The sequence below is a fragment of the Muntiacus reevesi genome, chromosome 3 (assembly GCF_963930625.1).
Source record: "Muntiacus reevesi chromosome 3, mMunRee1.1, whole genome shotgun sequence".
In the NCBI taxonomy this organism is placed as follows: domain Eukaryota; kingdom Metazoa; phylum Chordata; class Mammalia; order Artiodactyla; family Cervidae; genus Muntiacus; species Muntiacus reevesi.
In genome coordinates, this window is record NC_089251.1 from 86,863,709 (window position 1) to 86,882,134 (window position 18,426).

General features: G+C 33.2%; 1 protein-coding gene across 8 annotated transcripts in view; it reads right to left on the bottom strand.

Annotated features, from left to right (window-relative positions):
- Window positions 1–18,426, bottom strand: part of BIRC6 (baculoviral IAP repeat containing 6) — a 213,817-nt gene that overhangs the window by 93,209 nt on the left and 102,182 nt on the right. For all 8 annotated transcript variants that reach the window (XR_010662357.1, XM_065929466.1, XM_065929463.1 and 5 more), the window contains 11 exons: window positions 16,473–16,589; window positions 14,373–14,527; window positions 13,753–13,879; window positions 11,661–11,771; window positions 10,225–10,358; window positions 7,411–7,538; window positions 4,647–5,209; window positions 3,513–3,688; window positions 2,442–2,538; window positions 2,103–2,297; window positions 1,077–1,277 (listed from right to left, as the gene is read on the bottom strand). Coding sequence is in view for 7 of the 8 variants with exons in the window: in XM_065929466.1 (XP_065785538.1) it covers window positions 1,077–1,277; window positions 2,103–2,297; window positions 2,442–2,538; window positions 3,513–3,688; window positions 4,647–5,209; window positions 7,411–7,538; window positions 10,225–10,358; window positions 11,661–11,771; window positions 13,753–13,879; window positions 14,373–14,527; window positions 16,473–16,589 (2,004 nt within the window). In the remaining variant the exon portion in view is untranslated. The remainder of the gene's footprint in view (window positions 1–1,076; window positions 1,278–2,102; window positions 2,298–2,441; window positions 2,539–3,512; window positions 3,689–4,646; window positions 5,210–7,410; window positions 7,539–10,224; window positions 10,359–11,660; window positions 11,772–13,752; window positions 13,880–14,372; window positions 14,528–16,472; window positions 16,590–18,426) is intronic.

Sequence of the window (18,426 nt, forward strand, 5' to 3'; positions counted from 1 at the left end):
CCACTTTCTCCTTCCCAAAAAAGCAGTTTCCTCCTCATCTTAGATTATCTCCTAAGTCTTATACTGTTGGAGGTTGTAGTGACTTATATTTTGCCATGTAATATATTTACTTCTGACCTGCCAAACCACTGCATTAATCTACTTTTTTTCTGTCATTGTATTCATTATATCTAGTTTAATCTGGTATGGACAGACTCTACAACTCTTTTAGGGTATAATAATAATCTACTCTTGCAAATAAGTATAAAAATTTATTCTTCCAAATATGCCAGCGGTCTACAAAATTTCCCATAGATCTTCATTAAATTATTGAATGACATATGATAGCAATGAGAATCAATCAATGAAGATAAATGATTGTCAAAACTTCAACAATTCTGTATAAATCAATATGTTTATATTGAAAGAATTTGGGGACCATCACAAATGTAAAATAGTACTTCACATTTCTTCATGAATGCTTGAAAGAGTCCCTTCTTCTCTTAATGGATAACTTATTTTTTTTTAATTTTTTAAAATTAATTATTTCCCTTGCAAAGTTACAACAAAATGTATTAAATGAAAATGCATCAAATGGATTATACTCAAAACATTAAAAATTCTAAGGTCATAATACTCAAAATATCACACTCTACATATTACAATAAAAAATTCTTTGCTGAAGTAATTATCTTACAATGGGAAGGGAATCTATGTTAATTTCACATTACAGAGCTAGGACTGCGGACTAGAAAAACTAAGAAAGCTATCTACAGTTGTGCAAACTAACTCATTTTATCTTAATACTAGAGTGCCAAAAATTTGGGAGAAGATGAAAGGCAAAATAATATACACCTAGGATATATTTCCTTAAATTTCATCACACATTCTATTTTTTCAGGGGAATAGTCATGCCAATTCATTTGATGGTAAATGATGTGGTGGTAATGTTAAATAGTATATTAAACTGTTCAAAATTAAGCAATCTGGAAATTTTATCTAAGTTTTTTTCACTGTTTGCTATTTCTTATTTTGTAAATGTTTCTATATGTTATAGTTTATTTTCATGATGGATCTTTAAACAAATTACTACTCACTTGCAAGAGATGCCAGGTGAGGTTGGATATGTATCTCTTTAAGGAGCACTGCTGCAGGAAGGTGAATGGTAAGGTCGCACCAAGCCTCCTCTGGCAGAAAGATGTAGGACCAAGCAGCAGAGCGAGCTCTTCTGTGAGGGGGCGTGGCCTGCAAAAGCACCTCAGCTGGCTGGGCAGTGGGACTGCTAGATGTGATTGTACCTACAGAAGTATTTCAGATAAAATAAAAACTTGCAAAAGAAACCTAATAAAGCATCAAGAACTATTAAAATCACAATAATTACGCTAGAGAAATTATCTAAAAACATGAACATTTAATATTACGAATGCACTTAATATACTTAGCATAATTTGTCAATATTCACAAATAATCAGGACATCCAGTCAACTGGCAAGGTGACAAATTCAGTGTTAACTGCTGCCTAATTTTTATATACTAACATGCCAAATGAATACTAAATAAGCGACAACAAAGCGAGCACAGTAATTCTCAAATGATTTAAGTAAAAAGCAATGTTCAATACAGCCTTGAAAATAAAATAAAATATACTTGATAATAAAACATAAACTTGAAAATAATCATCTTTAATCTAAATTGTCAATGTTTGTGAGTTACAAATATGCAAAGAAAAATACAAAAAGAAACTATGTAGACTGGAAAAATGAATAACTATACAAATGTTAAACTTCTTTAAAAAAAAAATCACTCAAAATAAGGAGGAACAAGCTTTTTAAAACAAACATTTATACTGAAAACTGACATAAGAATCTATACTACTTAGTTTCACAAACTGTGTCTATTTAAACTCAGAAATAAAAACAAATTTTCTACTAAAGAACAATTAAAAACTTCCTTCTAATCAGTAGATGGTTTGGAAAACTAGTGCCTTCAAAATCAATGGTTTGTAATTAAAATGGTGATATTATAACACAATCAATTTATCGTGACAACTACTTTTGCTTCATACCAGCCTATTAACTATTATTTAAATACACACCCATAAGATGAAATAACTGTTTTCTTACCCAGGGGTGCAAAGTTATGGATCCCTTCTGCATTGTCAGGCTCAGAAGCTAGGATTCTTGTTTTCAAAGTGCTGTCAACAGCTTTGTTCGGACCAGAGTCAAGAAATTTCATGATAGTTGATACCATACTTCTTGCAGTGTTTACAATAGCCCTTGTACTAGTAACCATATTGTTGCAAATGAGCTGAACACCACCTAAATTTATAAAGAATACTAAATGAAAACTATCTTAACACAGATGATTTGACACTGAGTCAACTCTCACAGAAGACTACCAAAATAAGAACATACTGTACTACTTAACACACTTAAATGGCAGTTTTGGACATTTAGCCTTACCCATATCGTGGAATGCTTTCAAGGCATCACTAGTATCCAGTACTCTCAGAATGAACCACAATAATGGTTCAGATAACTGGCAAGTAGCAAGAGAGCCCTAAAAAAAAACCATACATGTATGCTGTGATTTTTAAAAGGTGATTATTAATTTCCTATTAATTAGGACAAATAAGTTTCACTGAATATAACATTCTTTTATAGTTAATTATTATAAAATGGTAACCTTAACCTAAATCACTTAATAAAAATGTCTGCCAAAATATTTTAAAACTCTTGCCTGTGTCAGAAGGTAAGTGAACAGTCTCTTCTCTGAACTCAGCACTTTTTGTGTCTGTCTTTACCTAGTATTATCAATTTCTACCTTAATGTGCACTGATTTCCTTTTCCACTAGACAGTACTTTCCTTTAAAAATGTAGCCTTCTCAAATATTTACCTCTATATCTTCCAACAGGAAAATATATATACAGATTCAATACATATTTATGAAAATGATGGTTATACAATGACATATAAAAGATTCTTTAAGAAATTATATTTTAAAACCTGCTTTTGGAAAAAAAAATAGTAAATGGACTAGAAGGTAAAATAATCACACTGGCTCCTAAAATCTCATTTTTTAAAAAGGAAATTTAAAAAGTAATAACATTCTAACCTATTTCTCTTTTAAAATTACTCTAACCCCTTTTAACTGAAAGGAAACTAAATACCCAACGCAAGCCTGAAAAAAAAAACTCATATTAAATTTTCATATATACTTCTATGTAGAACGTGTTGGTATTCAACTATACTATTTCTAGGGAAAAGGAAAGAACTACTTCCTAAGACAATGGAAAGAAAATCTTAAAATTTAAAAACATTTTACTCTTACATCACTATAGTTAACTTTGACAATTTCAAGGAAACTTTTCTCTTCAACTTGTATTATTAATCTATGGTTCTCATCTGCTGATTCTGTTCATTTTCCAATATATAACTAGAATACTGTATTTGTCTCTATCTTACAGATAATTCTCTGCTCCCATTGCTATTAACTACTTAAATCATTGCAATTGTTGCCAGATTGAACTTACCTGTCTGCCCATATATCCACAGGCCATGTAGGTTAAAATTGGCTGCAGCATCATATGAACTGTAGATGCTTTTTTACTAAGAGTTGTCAGTATGGTAAACAGTCCATCCCCAACTGATATGGCATCTAACCCACCATGGAAGTTTTCATGTTTAGTGAGATGTAATCCACTTGCCCCTAGATTAAATAAAAAGTTTACACATTTTTACAAAAGCAAATCCTTAAAAACCAGTAATAATTAAAATAGAGAGTCTTACAAGCCATTTTTTCCCCCAAACCACAGAAGGATGCATACAAAACAGCTGTGTGTATGTCCGCATGTTGTGTGTCTATATACATATACACGTCTAGAAATTAAAATGCCTAACATAACATTCAGTAGAGAATGATTTTTGGTTATCTTTTTATAGAAGATATCTCTGTTGTTGGTAACAATGTATCACACAACTGAGGAACACATTATACATATCAAGAAGAAAAGCAGAGAAAAATATCTGATACTATTATGCAACTATACTTTAAAACTTTTAATAAAAAAGACAATAGTTTTTTCCCTTACATGAAGGAAGAAATACTAATAAACAAAATTACATCAGGAATGGATTTTGTCACAATTTACTGAAGCTTAATTGGTTTAAAATAATTAACATATTAGCTTTCAAAGAAGTAGAAAAGAAACAATATATTAATTTTACATCGACGTGTCATTTAAACTGTTAAAACTTGAACAAAAATTTATACTTCACATTATAAGAAACTATAAGTAAATAAAATTTACTCATTCCCTAATATAAAATTTGAAGTTTAATTCTTCATCTTTAAAATGTTAGAGATATATGACTATAAATTATGGTGCCTAGCTTACAAAACTGCTTTCTTTTCTTAATTTAATTCCATACAAGTTATTTTGTTAGTATTTTCCAATTTAAAAAAAAATATTCACACTTAAAATTTTATTTCCAACTGATGTATGCCACTCTACAGAAGTTTTTAACTAATAATAATCAGTCAGGCTAAGATGTTTACAATAAAGTAACACTATATTGTACAGTAAAAAGAAAATGAATTCATACATTGCTAAAGGAAAGAGATATAGTACTAGAAACAGGTTTAAGATTAATATCTCAATACGTACCAATTATCATCGCCATGGCACTGCTATTACACAGGCCCAGAGCAGACAAAATCTGGCTCATAATCTGCTGGTTGGCTAACACTAAGTCAGCGACATATGCAGGTGGTCCTTGAAGACTACTAGTGCTTCCATTACCATCTTTGCCTCCTGAAACTTTTTCTTCATCTGAAACACTGTCTGTCGTATTGGTGGTCACAGGCACTCTTGCACTGTATTCCCTATTACCCGAAAGAGGCAGCTGAACTAAAATGTTAACCAGTTTTAGCAAATCAAACATGAGTTGATCTCTTGTCATTTCACCACAAACTGCTTTTGCATCACCTGGACGAATGAGGTTGGCAAAGAGTCCCCCAAAGCATGCTCGAGCACCCACTGAGCTATCTGATCCACTTCGAGACATGACTTTGTCTGAGCAAGTGATATAGTGGTGCACTAAAAAAGTGACAGACTCTATCACAGCAGAAATAGTACTAACGGAAACAACTTCAAAATTCTGCTCCAAAGTGAATTCTAAAAGCTTTACTTGGGCATCAAGAGGTCCTTGGCCTGTCTGGAAGGCACCCCTGCAGAAAAAGCGAGAGGATTAAAAATTAATCCATTTAAAATTGTTTTGAAAGAGGTAACCACCAGAATATAAGAAAGCTAAACAATAATTAAACTCCTGGTATTCACTATTTCACTTTGCAGCAGAGTTTCCCACTCTTCCTGTGTCCTTCTAGTTCTTACCTCCATTTTACCACATAAAATAAAAAATAAATTTCTTTCCAAATAGAAAACTGAAGAACAAGCAAATCAAAGAGGTGATTTTGAAGCCACAGACTAAAATAATTATATACCACAAGGTACTCCTCATAATGAATGAGCTCTGTATTGTTAGAACCTCAAATGTTGTTAAACATTTCTTACTAATCTTGATTTTCATAAATTAGGACTCAACCAATTCACTCTTACACATCAAATTGAATGCTCTCAAGGTCTGCTTATGCTTAAGACATAGAAAGTGGAAAGATCATTGTCCCCCCAACTTAACAATTTTTTAAAAAGCCAAATTAACTCTAAAGTCATAACTTTTCTTGAACCCACCAGAGAGCTAAGGTCAAAGCTTTTCTTGAACCCATCAGAGAGCTGAGGGTACCAAAAAGCCTGAAATCCATGCAAAGATAGCTCATAGGTGGAATATGAGCATTGGCTTTCCTGTGGCAAAACTTGGGAAGTCAAGATGCTGGCAACATGCATAAGTGTAAGAAGAATTCAGCTAAATATTTAACACACTGCTATTCCAGGTATGTAAGCAGGCAACACTGAGCCCTGAGAATTCACATTCACTCACAGGCACCCTCCCTTCCACATCCCTACACAGACCCTGCCCTGTGCATCTATTCTATCTGGCTGTTCCTGCGTTTTTATAAACTGAAAAATGTAAGCAACATGTTTTTCCTGAGTTCTGTGAGTCTTTCTAGTAAATTACTGAACCAGAAGGGGGATTGTGAAAACTCCTGAAGTTGTAGCGAAATCATACAACAAAACTTCAAGTTCACATTTTCCAACGACATGTGTGCATATCATAACATCACATTTTTGGTTTTGTGAATCTACTCCTTCCCACACTTATGCTTCATCATAGTACATACACTATGAACAAGTTGAACTAAAACCACAGTAGTATTTTAAAATAGCTATAAAGGAGAAAGAAAACACAAATGAGGATAAGTACTCTGAGATAAAATTTTCTGCCACTATGAAAACATATCTCCATATAAATTTTTTGCATTAATTCTTATATTAGGTTGAAAGCATTTTGCTATGGATCTATTAAAAATAACTATTGTTATGAATAAATTATTAATGTATGCCATTTAAAACAATTATTAATTTTTAATATTTTATTTTATTATTTTATGCTATTATAAGCCATACCTTTTTCTGACTTCCAATATTGTGAAACTAATTGTTAGAGAGTGATGTAATCTCCAAGTTATTTTAATCATTTTCAAATATACATTAAAATATTTTAAAACTTCACTGGCACTTCCACAATGAAATTAAATAATAAAGATAGCAAACAGCATTTTTAACTTCTTCCTGATATCAATGGGAACTTTTTAAGTAAACATAATAGAGTCTGGTTTGTTCATAATGGCTTTTTTCCCCCATAATTTTAAATAAGATGACAGTTAATATTTCATTAAAAGTTTTTCTCAGAAAGCAATGTCAGCTTTTATGAAATATCTCATAGTATGATGAAATGATTCATTAATATGATATATAGTGTATGATACTGAAGTATTCATGCGTTTTAAGAATCAACCCATTATGGTCACAGTTTATTCTTTTTAACCTAGTGCCTGATTTTGGTAATAAATTTTATTTAGGATTTTGATACAATATTAATATTTTTCTTTTTTAAGATATCTTTATCAAGTAGGTTTCAAATAAAATTACTAGTAGCTTTAATTTCTTACATTTATTCTAGGATAATTTAAAGAGCTTCAAGTAAATTTCACATAGAAGGTTTGTAACTACTAATCTATGAACCCATTTTTCCATTAACAACAGAAGAAGCTTAGGATTTGGGAGAGCCATAATGAAAAGAAAACAATCAGGAAACATATCAATAAATCTTTCCCTCTTAATTCTTGGTATCATCCTGCTTGTCTATCCCCAGATAAACTCCCAACAAATAATAAGAGAAAATTTATTTGGAGGATTACCTATTGCTTCTATCAACACATCAGGAATATCTGTTAACGACATTGAAATTTACCTTTCTGTTGAAAGTATATGAATTAGCTTGAGCAAAAATTCACTGAATATCTGAGGACATGTTGAAGAAAGATGCACTTGCAATCGGGTAAGAAATTCTTGCATAGCTTGCGTAGCTGTTGGACCAACCTGAAGAAAAACGTAATTCTACTGAAAACTGCTTACTGATTCCATTTACTGAATTATTCATTTGAAAGTATCAAGTGTTAAGAGCCATAGGGTTGAAACTTCTCATTTGAAAAACAAAAATATTAACAGTGATAGCACGAAACCAACTAAGCTTTTAGGCCTTGACATATTTTAAATTGAAAATTATAGATTCTATGGTCAATATTTTTCCATTATGTCAGACTTATTTAATTCAATATAGAAAAAGACTCACTTAAGTTACACAAAAAACATCTCTATAATGCTTTTGAAAGTACAAAAACTGTGATTTTCACAATCTTAATCATCCCATTTCAACAGACAGGCTAAGTGATACACAGAAGGTCATGCTTCTAATGACTACAAGAGCAAATACTAAAATGAATGGAGGGAAAAAACTCTCCAAACAAAAAACATAGAGCTAAAAATAAACTTGTAGCAATCTGCAAAAAAAAAAAAGAAAGAAAAAAAGCTTTCCAAACTTCTATCTCTTCAATGAAAAAAAAACAATAGTGAGAGCTACACCAAGTACCCTGAACTATATGCTGGAATGTTATGATCATAAACCCTACAGGAGTTTTGGAAAAACAAAATGCAATGTAGTTCTCAAAACCATTTTAGACAAACTTCATTTCTAATTCTGAGCATAAAAATCTTAACATTCATAGCCAAACTACCTATTATAAACCAAAATATCTGGGGAAAGTTTGATCTTCAATAACTTTCATTCTGCGTTTAAAAAAAAAAAAAGCGGGGGGAGAGGAAACACACTATTTTATACCATGGTATGCTCCCTGACACGCAGGCTCTACCATGAACTAGCTGTATAATTGTGGGCAATGCAGATAATGCATGTTTTCTCATAAGTAAAATAAAGAAGCTGGAATCAGTGATTTCAGGAATCCTCACATTCCAAATTCATGCAGTCTTTATGCATAACAATCACTTGATAACATGCCTCTGCCCCCTCCCCATCAAAACTCTGGGCCAATCAAACTACAAATGGTCTCTTTTTTTAATCTTTTTCTTTCATTTATTTTATGATGATCTACAAAATTTAAGTCTATTCTGTAGTATGACAGTACTGACTAAATGCACCCAACAGAATATAAGCTCCAAGAATGGCAGTCTCGTTAACTACATAAATCTCTAGCACCCAGAAGAGTACACAGATCTTACACATAGATGAGCACATAGCTGAGAAATAAAAGATAACCTTGCAAGACAATTATGAACAATGTCCATTAGAAAGATACTATGAACAGTGAATACATTTTTTTGAAAAGAAATATAATGAAGGAAAAATAATTTTTAAAGCAGTAAAACAAAAGCTTAAATTGATATAAAAGAAATATCTATGGTTAGACTAAAAAAGCTTGTAAGTTCTGATGTGTCTTTTTTTTCTGAATTAACAAAAGCAGTATTTATCTTTTTCCTTTCAGGTTTGAGATGCAAATGACACATAGGCCTGTAAATTTGAAGTGTACAGAATAACAATTTGACTTACAGACACAATGAAATGATTACCACACTAAGTTTAGAGAACATCCATCTCATATAGATACAAATTAAAAGAAAAAAATTTTTTCTATATAAATCTCAAGATTTACTCTCAGCAAACTTTCACATATAATATACAGAAATGTAAATTACATTTATCTTGCTGTACTTTATATCCCTAGTACTTACTTGTCTTATAACTGGAAGATTTTGCCTTCTGGTTACCTTCATCCAATTCCCCCAACCCCCACCTCTGATCTCCTTTTCTATGAGTCTGCCTTTAAAGTGAAATTCACCTACAACACTGTTTAGATCCTGGTGTACAACAGTGATTGGATATTTCTATACATTTCAAAATGATCACCACAGTAAGTCTAGTTACCATCTGTCATCATAAAGATACTGCATTATTATTGACAATATGCCCCACACAGTACATTTTATACTGGTGATTCATTTATTTTGTACCTGGAAATTTGTACCTCTCAATTTCCCTCACCCATTTCTCTCATCTTTCTCACCCCCCGACCCCAATCCCCCATTCAAGCAACCACCTGTTTGTTCCCTGTATCTATGACTCTTTTCACTTTTATTACCTTTGTTCATTTGTTACGTTTTTGGGGGATTCTACATATAAGTAAACACAAAGCATTTGTCTTTCTCTGTTTTACTGCACTTAGCATAATACTGTTTAGGTCCATCCATGTCAACTTTTTGCTTTTTGTTGAACAAAATATTTAATATTATAGAAGAATTAAGTTAGGTGACTTCTCAAATCTTGATTATAGAGGTCATTAAACACAATACATTATTTTAAAAATATTTTTAAACTCCCAAAGTTTTGAAATTATTTCCTAGCATTTAAGTATTTGTTTAGAAGGTTTCACAAATAATCAATATAACACCAAAAATGCATCTTTGCATAAAAATCAAGTAATTCCAAGAGAAAACTTACTACCTGCTATATTGTTTCAGTACAGCTATTATTATTATAAATAATATATTATTATAAATAATTCAAAACATTTTATTACATTTATACATAAAAAGTCATCATTTAATACCTTAGCAGTAAAAATTTTACATATTTAGGTACACTTAAAATTTCTTTTACAAGTAAGTTTACTATGTAATCTAAGCCTATCTCTGGTTTTCAAAAATCACATACCTGTGGACTGTGTTGGTTTGTTCCATGTGGACTTGTGCCAGAAAGAAATTTCACTAACACATGAATCAGGTTTGCATCTGAAACCAGCAGATGGGCAGTACTCTCCTGAGTTCCAATGGTACTACTGGAACCAGCTATAAAGCATTAAAAAAAAAAAAAAAAAAAAGTTCTCAAGAAATAGTCTGAGACAGTGGAACTGCAGTATTTAAAACATCTCTTGGTTTCAAAGAAAACTCATAGATTCCTGGTAGTTACTAAAAACAATCTAAATCTCTACTGTACTGACTGAGCTTCATTCTCTATTTTCCTCTACCATAGATTTCTTGCCTCCTTTCTGGAGGTGAAAAATATCTAGTTTAATGTTTATCTTATTCAGTATACAGACAAGTAGAAAAGAAATAACTAAATGCTTATATGTCCTTTTGGTAAGTCCTTTTACTAAGTAATCACTGTCCCCTTCTAGAAATAAAGATCTATTTTTCAGATAAAGTTTAACCCAGCTTTTGAAAATAAACTGAGGTAAAATTTATTCATTTTAGCATGTCAGCTACATAAAGACTGTATACTGTTAAAATATATACTGACAATACAACAGTTTTTTGAAGTGAACAAAATACTCGAGTCAAATCTATCATCAGTATCATATAGAAAGTGAAAGTCTTAGTGGTTTAGCATGTTGGAGTCTTAGTGGTTTAGCATGTTGGAGTCTTTGCGAACCCATGGACTGTGGCCCGCCAGGCTTCTCTGTCTATGGGATTTTCCTGGCAAGAATACTGGAGTAGGTAGTCATTCCCTTTTCCAGGGGATCTTCCTGACATAGGGATTAAATTGGGTCTCCTGAATTTCAGGCAGATTTTTTACCGTCTGAGCCACCAGGGAAGTTTCGTTCTTAAAAGTTTCAAAAATTAATTTTACTATCTTAAACAGGAAATAAGGAAGTGGGGTAAAGAAAGTAGGAAACTATTGGGAGTTTGGAATCTGAGAAGAAACAAGTAGGTTCCATGAAAACAGATTTTAGATGTGAAAAACACAAACTGAGGTATCTAGTCATATATGTTCATGAATATATTAATGAATAAACCATTTTTAAGTGCTAAGTTACTTTAAAAAGAATAAATAACCAGCACAAGACACAGGCTAACATTAAATACTTGATTTTGTACTCTAAAAGTAATCAATTTTTAAAACTAAAAGTTTTTAGAAGGTAAAAATATAATTTAAACTTGTAATTATAGATACATGGGAGTATATAATCAAGGGAAAGAAGCACAAAGGACAAGACATAGTAAGAACAAGAACAAGTCTAACAGACTCATATTCAAATAATAAATTCAATCATTTCACAACCATTTCACTTCTTGGAAATAGCTTTTCAAGAACCTGATAGTAAGAAAAACAAAGTGTATGTCAGAGATATAAAGGAATGTCTGACTTACGGTTAAGCTGCATGTTTGTCATGAGAGTTAGACTATGAAGCACAAGGCACCATGTCCGGAGCAAAGTATTGGGATACCAAGCTAACACCGTGAGAAAGCTGGTTATTGATGCTACGTGGAAAGAGAAAGGGGAAATTTTTACTCAGAAATAGCCAATGTTTACTAAGAATTAAAACGAAGAGCATTTAAAATCATGACATTATTTTTTAAATCAATTCACTAGTGTCCTCAAAACATAAATCAGATTTTCCCATTAGATATAACTAAAGTACTAGAGTCAGCAACATTTTATGTCTAAATTTAAAGCTCATTCCATGACAAATAACATGTCATCACTACACATTTGTCATCCTTTCCAAACTACAGGCTATATACAATTTGTTTTTTATTAAATATCCTCATACTCTGCAAAACCATAAACTGAAAATAATAGGGCATCTTGGAAAGATAGGGGTGGGGCAGATCATTCAAAATCAATGCAACTTCCCAGGAAAAGCACAAACTAAAACAATAACTAAATCGCCTACAAGGCCTAGATAAGAAGCACATGTGACAGGTGGAGAAATGAAAAAAGGTATTAAAAATAAGCAAACATAATATAGAGCATTTAATTGTGCCCTTAAAACGCCAAGTAAAATGGCTGATTCCAGATCCCAGGCAGGAAATATATATAGTCTGCAACACGTATCATACTAAAACCTAAAGAAGATGTTGTGTATTTCACAAAAATCAAAACCAAAGCAATCTAAAAAGAAAGCACCTTATTGACTACAAACAGCATAATTTCAGCATCAATAAACAATGATTATGACAGAAACATTAAGAAATATTTTTAAATCATGAACTTATATTTATTAAAGAAGCTAAGTGGTCTAGATTATAGATTACTTGTGAACCAATTAACTTTAAAATTTAATTTTAAAATACAAAAAATTTCCAGCTTTTTTCTGCCTCCATTATACAAACTGTACGTCCAAAGGGTGACATGATAGCACATTAAAGGAAGTTTCTCTTTATGGAAGTATTGATATTTCAAGATAAATAAAAAAAGGAATAACAAAGTTAGACTATTTTCATTTTGAAACTTCCTGTGAATGACTAGTAATTCTAGGGATTAATCATCAATGCCTACTAACAACACAAAAACAAACAACCTATGAAACTGCCTTTAAATAATAGAACAAAAAATCAGATTAAGCTCCAGGTCTAACTACCAAACTACCATTTTTTGACAAAAAACCGTGCAAAGGAATGGGGAAAAAAAGACAGGAGGAATTTAAAGACATAATTAAAATGTGCAGACCCTCTACAGATTCTATCTAATATTGTGTAATGCACATCACCAGAGAGAAAGCACCAGGAATAAATAACTATTACTTTTCTTTAAACAGATTCCTGTAACCAGAGCTGAAAGTGAGTTCTATTCCTATTGAAGGATATTATTCAAGTCCTGCAATTCCCACATTGCTGCGCTTCTCAAGAAAAGAACAAAATGAATGAACACAACTTCTACAAAAAAATTGTTATCTTTCTCCAACCTACTAATTCTCCTAGAGTTACTGAACATTTTTAAAAAGCACCAGTTGCAAAAGAATAGCTTACGGGACTTCCCCATGGTTAAGAATCCGCCTTGCAGTGCAGAGGACAAGAGTTCGATGCCTGGTAGGGGAACTAAGCCCATGTGCCTCACCCAGAGAGTCTGTGCACCACAGCAAAAGACGCACAAGATGCAACAAGAATCACACAATCAAGATCCTGTGTGCCGCAACTAAGACCCAATAACTAACCCCGACACCGCCAAATGAATAAGGAATTAAAAACAGAAAAGAATAGCTTATGAACAAGACAATACTTTAAGGAAATACAATGTAAAGATTAACAGAACACTGTACCGTTTATGTCTGACAGACATAATACAGATCAAAGAATACAGTTTTCTGTCCTCTTTCCTGCTAATTAATAAGTTAGTATATTAAAATAGGTGATTTTTTTTTCTAAAACATTACAACCATGATAAAGATTATTAACCTAATCATTTTCTTTTTAACTTACTTTATGCTATGTTAATGATTTTCCTTCAAATAAATCTTACCTTGATTTAATGTAATAACAGGTATTCGATTAGCATTATATAAAAAAATGTCTGCTCCATTTTCTTTGTTTCCAGATGAACTAGAATTCAGACTCAATGTGAGCCACAACTGGAGAAGTGATTCCAACTGAAAAACAATGAAAATTGACAGAAAGAAAATGTACCCATGATATCACGAAATACCATGTAAACAAAAAAACTTATGTATGAATCCTTACAATTATGAGTAAATAATTTGCCAATTAAATATTATTTTTGGTTACTTCAATTCAGGTGAAGAGCGAACATCTTAAAAATCTAGATCAAATGAAATTTAACTAAATTAAAATTTATAATTTACCAAATACAAATGTTTTACTAAATTAAAAGAGGTGACTCAAGTCTTTAAATACAGGTGTGTGTATAATATGCAGTTAGAACTAAAGAGGTTTAAAATCATAAAAATAATAAATAACCTATCATTGATGAACTGTGGTTAATTAAAATAACTCCAAGATTTTTCCATCTGAATATGACAAAGAAATCATCCCTGTCTGATTGAGACTGATCTTTCTAGTTATTTCATCTTTTCCAGGCTGGCAACAACATCTAAAAATACACCATTTCTCCTGAAGTCATACCTGAACATGATGGACTTGAAGCATGGAAAAAAGTTTGTTGAAACAAACATTTAACATTGGGACAGACGATAACTGTACAATAAGCTGGTTGGACTGGTTTGCTGCTTGTAAGCCCCCTAGAAGTGAATCATCTGTTCCGGTGGGAGACTGTGATACTGAAAATTAAACACAATTGTGATTTTATCACAAAGTAGCAGGAGAATTGTTAACTGGCTATTAATATGTACAGTTAAGTGAAAGTGTTTTTTTTTTTTTTTTTAATTAAAATTGCATTTTTTTCTAATGATTCAGCATTACATTGTTTGAAAACAAGGTTTTACAACATTACTTCAAAGTTCAAAAGAAAAATCACCACAAAGAGAAGCTCCCAAATTCACGGTACTTGTCCACCAAAGGGAAAGAACTTTACTCTCTAGCAATTTCTATCTGCAATTTTCTCCTAATTAATAAGAGGGGGGAAAAAGGGAAAGAAAGAAGACCCTTGCCTATTTCTTGAGAAGATGGCTTTAGAACAATCTTGACTCTAACCCATTGATTCTAAACCTTAAATGGTACATTAAAATTGTCAGGGAAATATTGAAAAGTACTGATGCGAGAATACACACACCAAACTAACTGAGTATAGATTCATGGTGAGCAGAGAAATAAAGGGATGCTAAGAGAACTTTCTCATATATTTAGAAAGTTTTATATTAAATGAGGAACACAGTTTTGGGCAGAAGAATAATCAAAAGATAGAATATATCAAGAAGCAGAACACTACACCAATTCTTAGGGTTTTCTATTTTTTCTATACTTCCTAAGGCAAGAAAAAAATGAAAAATGCAAAGCAAAAGAATTCAACTTTACATAGGAAGATCTGAAAACCCAAATTTCTCTATTGAAAAGAATTGTGAACTCTCCTTTAGAGAAGAAGGACATAACATGCTTCCTAGGTTCTAACTAGTATCCCTATACTTTTATTCATCTCCATGCCCACCACACTTTCATTTTTCTTGATCTAAGAGAAGTAAAAACATCACCATCTCCCTAGCACAGCTCTATCTTAAGGTAGACAGGCTGCTATCTCATCTGTACTCACGTGACAGAAGTGGATCTACTGAAGTCTAGCACAACATCGACAGTCAGCAGACCGTGTCCTACTGGCCAAATCTGGCAGGCCACCAGACTCTGTGACACGGTTTTCGTAATAGCCATAGCTACTCACTTAGGTCTATGTTGTCTACAGCTGCTTAAGTCAGAGTGGAACTGCAAAACACAATGCACAGCCCCAGAGAGCCTAAAATATTTACTACCTGCTCATTCACTATAAAAAGTTTTTCTTCTTTTGCAATAGATAATTGTGGTAGTAAGTCCTCTTAATTCTGTAGTTCAGTCAGACCCATTTGGCTATCATCATGATATGTCTTTCATCTTTCATATGTCTTCAAGGAAGATAAAGATGGTAACATCAAGAAACTCACTTTATCATAAATCTGGATATAATGCAACAAACTCCTAGGCAGCTAGCTATGCAGGCTTCCCCAAGAATGTCATTAACCTCACACTACCACAAATGACAACAACATGACTCAAGTTTTTGGACTGAACTTAAGAACACTACATGGAGGTGTTCTGTTCCCCTTCTACTCTCCAAATTCATTAATCCTCTATCTTATCTCTCAACTTGCTACTAAATTAGCAAGGGAGAATTTAAAAATATGTCACTGGTAGTTCCCTGGTAGTACAGTGGATAAGAATCTGCCTGCCAGTGCAGGAGACACGAGTGCAATCTCTGGCTCAGGAAGAATCCACGTGCCGTGGAGCAGCAAAGTCCGTGTGCCACAAGTACGGAGCCAGCGCTCTAGAGCCCGAGAGCCGCAACTAATGAGCCTGTGTGTATGCTCCACAACAAGAGAAGCCACCACAATGAGAAGCCCACGACTGCAGAAGAGAGTAGCCCCTCGTCACCACAACTAGAGAAAGCCCTTGCAAAGCAACAAAGACTCAGTGCAGCCAAAAATAAGTTATAAAAAAATCCATTGTTACTGAGTACATCTGACGATAATCGAGAGATAAGCTGTTAAGTATAACTCTCTAAGAGTGGTGACTTTTACATACATGTAGGAGATGTATTTGTTAATGCCTGTAAAATGGAATCTGCTTCCAGGGTAGACATCATTTTCAACATAAGTTCTGCTTGTTGTTCGAGTCCAACTTCTAGGCGAGCATCTAGGGCTACAAAAAACAAATAAAAAACAAAAGCCATTTAATAATTATTATTCATGTTCTACTTCCTACAACAAAATGCTGACATCTGAGCCCCAAACGGTGAGGAATGCATCTTCACAGTAGAATAACCTGGCACGGGTCCCAGAGTTACAGCAGGTAACAGTATCTGGGCAAAGGAGGCTAGAGACGGGACAGTGGAGATACAGAGGCACCAAGTAAGGGAAGTGATGACAATGGAAGCAAATAAATTAAGGATAACGAGACTCAAGCACCTCGCTATCAAGAGAAAAGAGAAATATGAACAAAGGAAAAATGAGGCCTATGGAGTTAGATTAGTTAGATTAACTGATGTATCAATGTGAACTTGTGGCATGCTGGATAGACAAACAAATACAGAAATAAATATAACCACAAATGTGTGTACACATTCCCTAGATTTGTCCATCAAGAGACCACAGAAACAGCCCCAATTTAGCAACAAGTATATCTAGTACTCAAATCTTGAATTCTTCCACTAAAAGGTTTTGAAATATCTTTTTTGTTCATGAAGTGGCTAATTCTCAGTCTGGGAAAGTAAATGATGAGCTTGGGGCATCTTGTTACGCCAAAAAACAGGGAAATGTTCAAAGAAAGATGAGGATATGTCAAAAAAAAAAAACAAAAAAAACAGAGATCAGTTTAAAGGAGATATCACTGGTCAAATCAGGGCAAATTGAATATCAAAATAAATAATGATAACTGAATTTACCTAATGCATAGAACTATACATTTAAAAATGGCTAAAATGGAAAACTTTATCTTCCCTATATTTTAAGACAAATAAATAATGGTAATAACAAATTATAACACACTGAATAAAAAAAGGAAACCACTGGTCTATTCAGAAGTAAATGAATAAACTATTAACTTCTTTTTAAAAAAAGAAGTTTCCAAGTATTCTTCTGTCACTCCAACCAATAAAATTTATTTTTACAAAAGGGAAAAGAATAATTTTTCACTGGAAAATTTTGATAGACAACTCTTTTATCAAGTAATTAGACTGAAGACCACCAGCAATGATCCAAATTAAAATCATGAGTGACCTAATGGGATGCAATAAGAAAAACCCGACACTACTGTTTCCTAATATTACGGCCAAAGTCACATAACCACAATCTAATCATGAGGAAAGAGCATACAAACCCCAAGTGAGGGAAATTCTACCAAAGAACTGGCTTATAATCTTCAAAAGCATCCAGCTCATGAAAGTCACCTCTGTAAAAGTGTGGCAAACTGAGTAACACTGAAGAGAGATGGTAACTATAGTTCACCCACGAAAAACACACTTGGAACTGCACAAGTCAACTTACACGTATTTTTTTCAATAAATATATACTACACGATCCAGTTGGCTGAATGCATGGATGCAAAGGGCTTCCCAGGTGGCACTAGTGGTAAAGAACTTGCCTGCCAATGCAGGAGACATAAGACACTCAGGTTCGATCCATGGGTTGGGAAGATTCCCTAAAGGAGGGCACAGCAACCCACTCCAATATTCTTGTCTAGAGAATCCCCATAGGAAAAGGAGACTGGCTGGCTGCAGCCATTAAGGTCACACAGAGCCAGACAGGACTTAAGTGACTTCACACACACACACACACACACACACACACACACGCACGCACGCACGCACGCACGCACGCAACTTTAGAGAGAAATAACCAACTGTAAAGTTACATACAGACTTTCAACTGTGTGGGAGTGAGTCCCTCTGCTCCCCCATTACTCAAGGGTCAACTGTAAAATGCAACGCACACTTTTGTACTGGATCATTTTGCATAAAGGACATTATTTAGACACAACT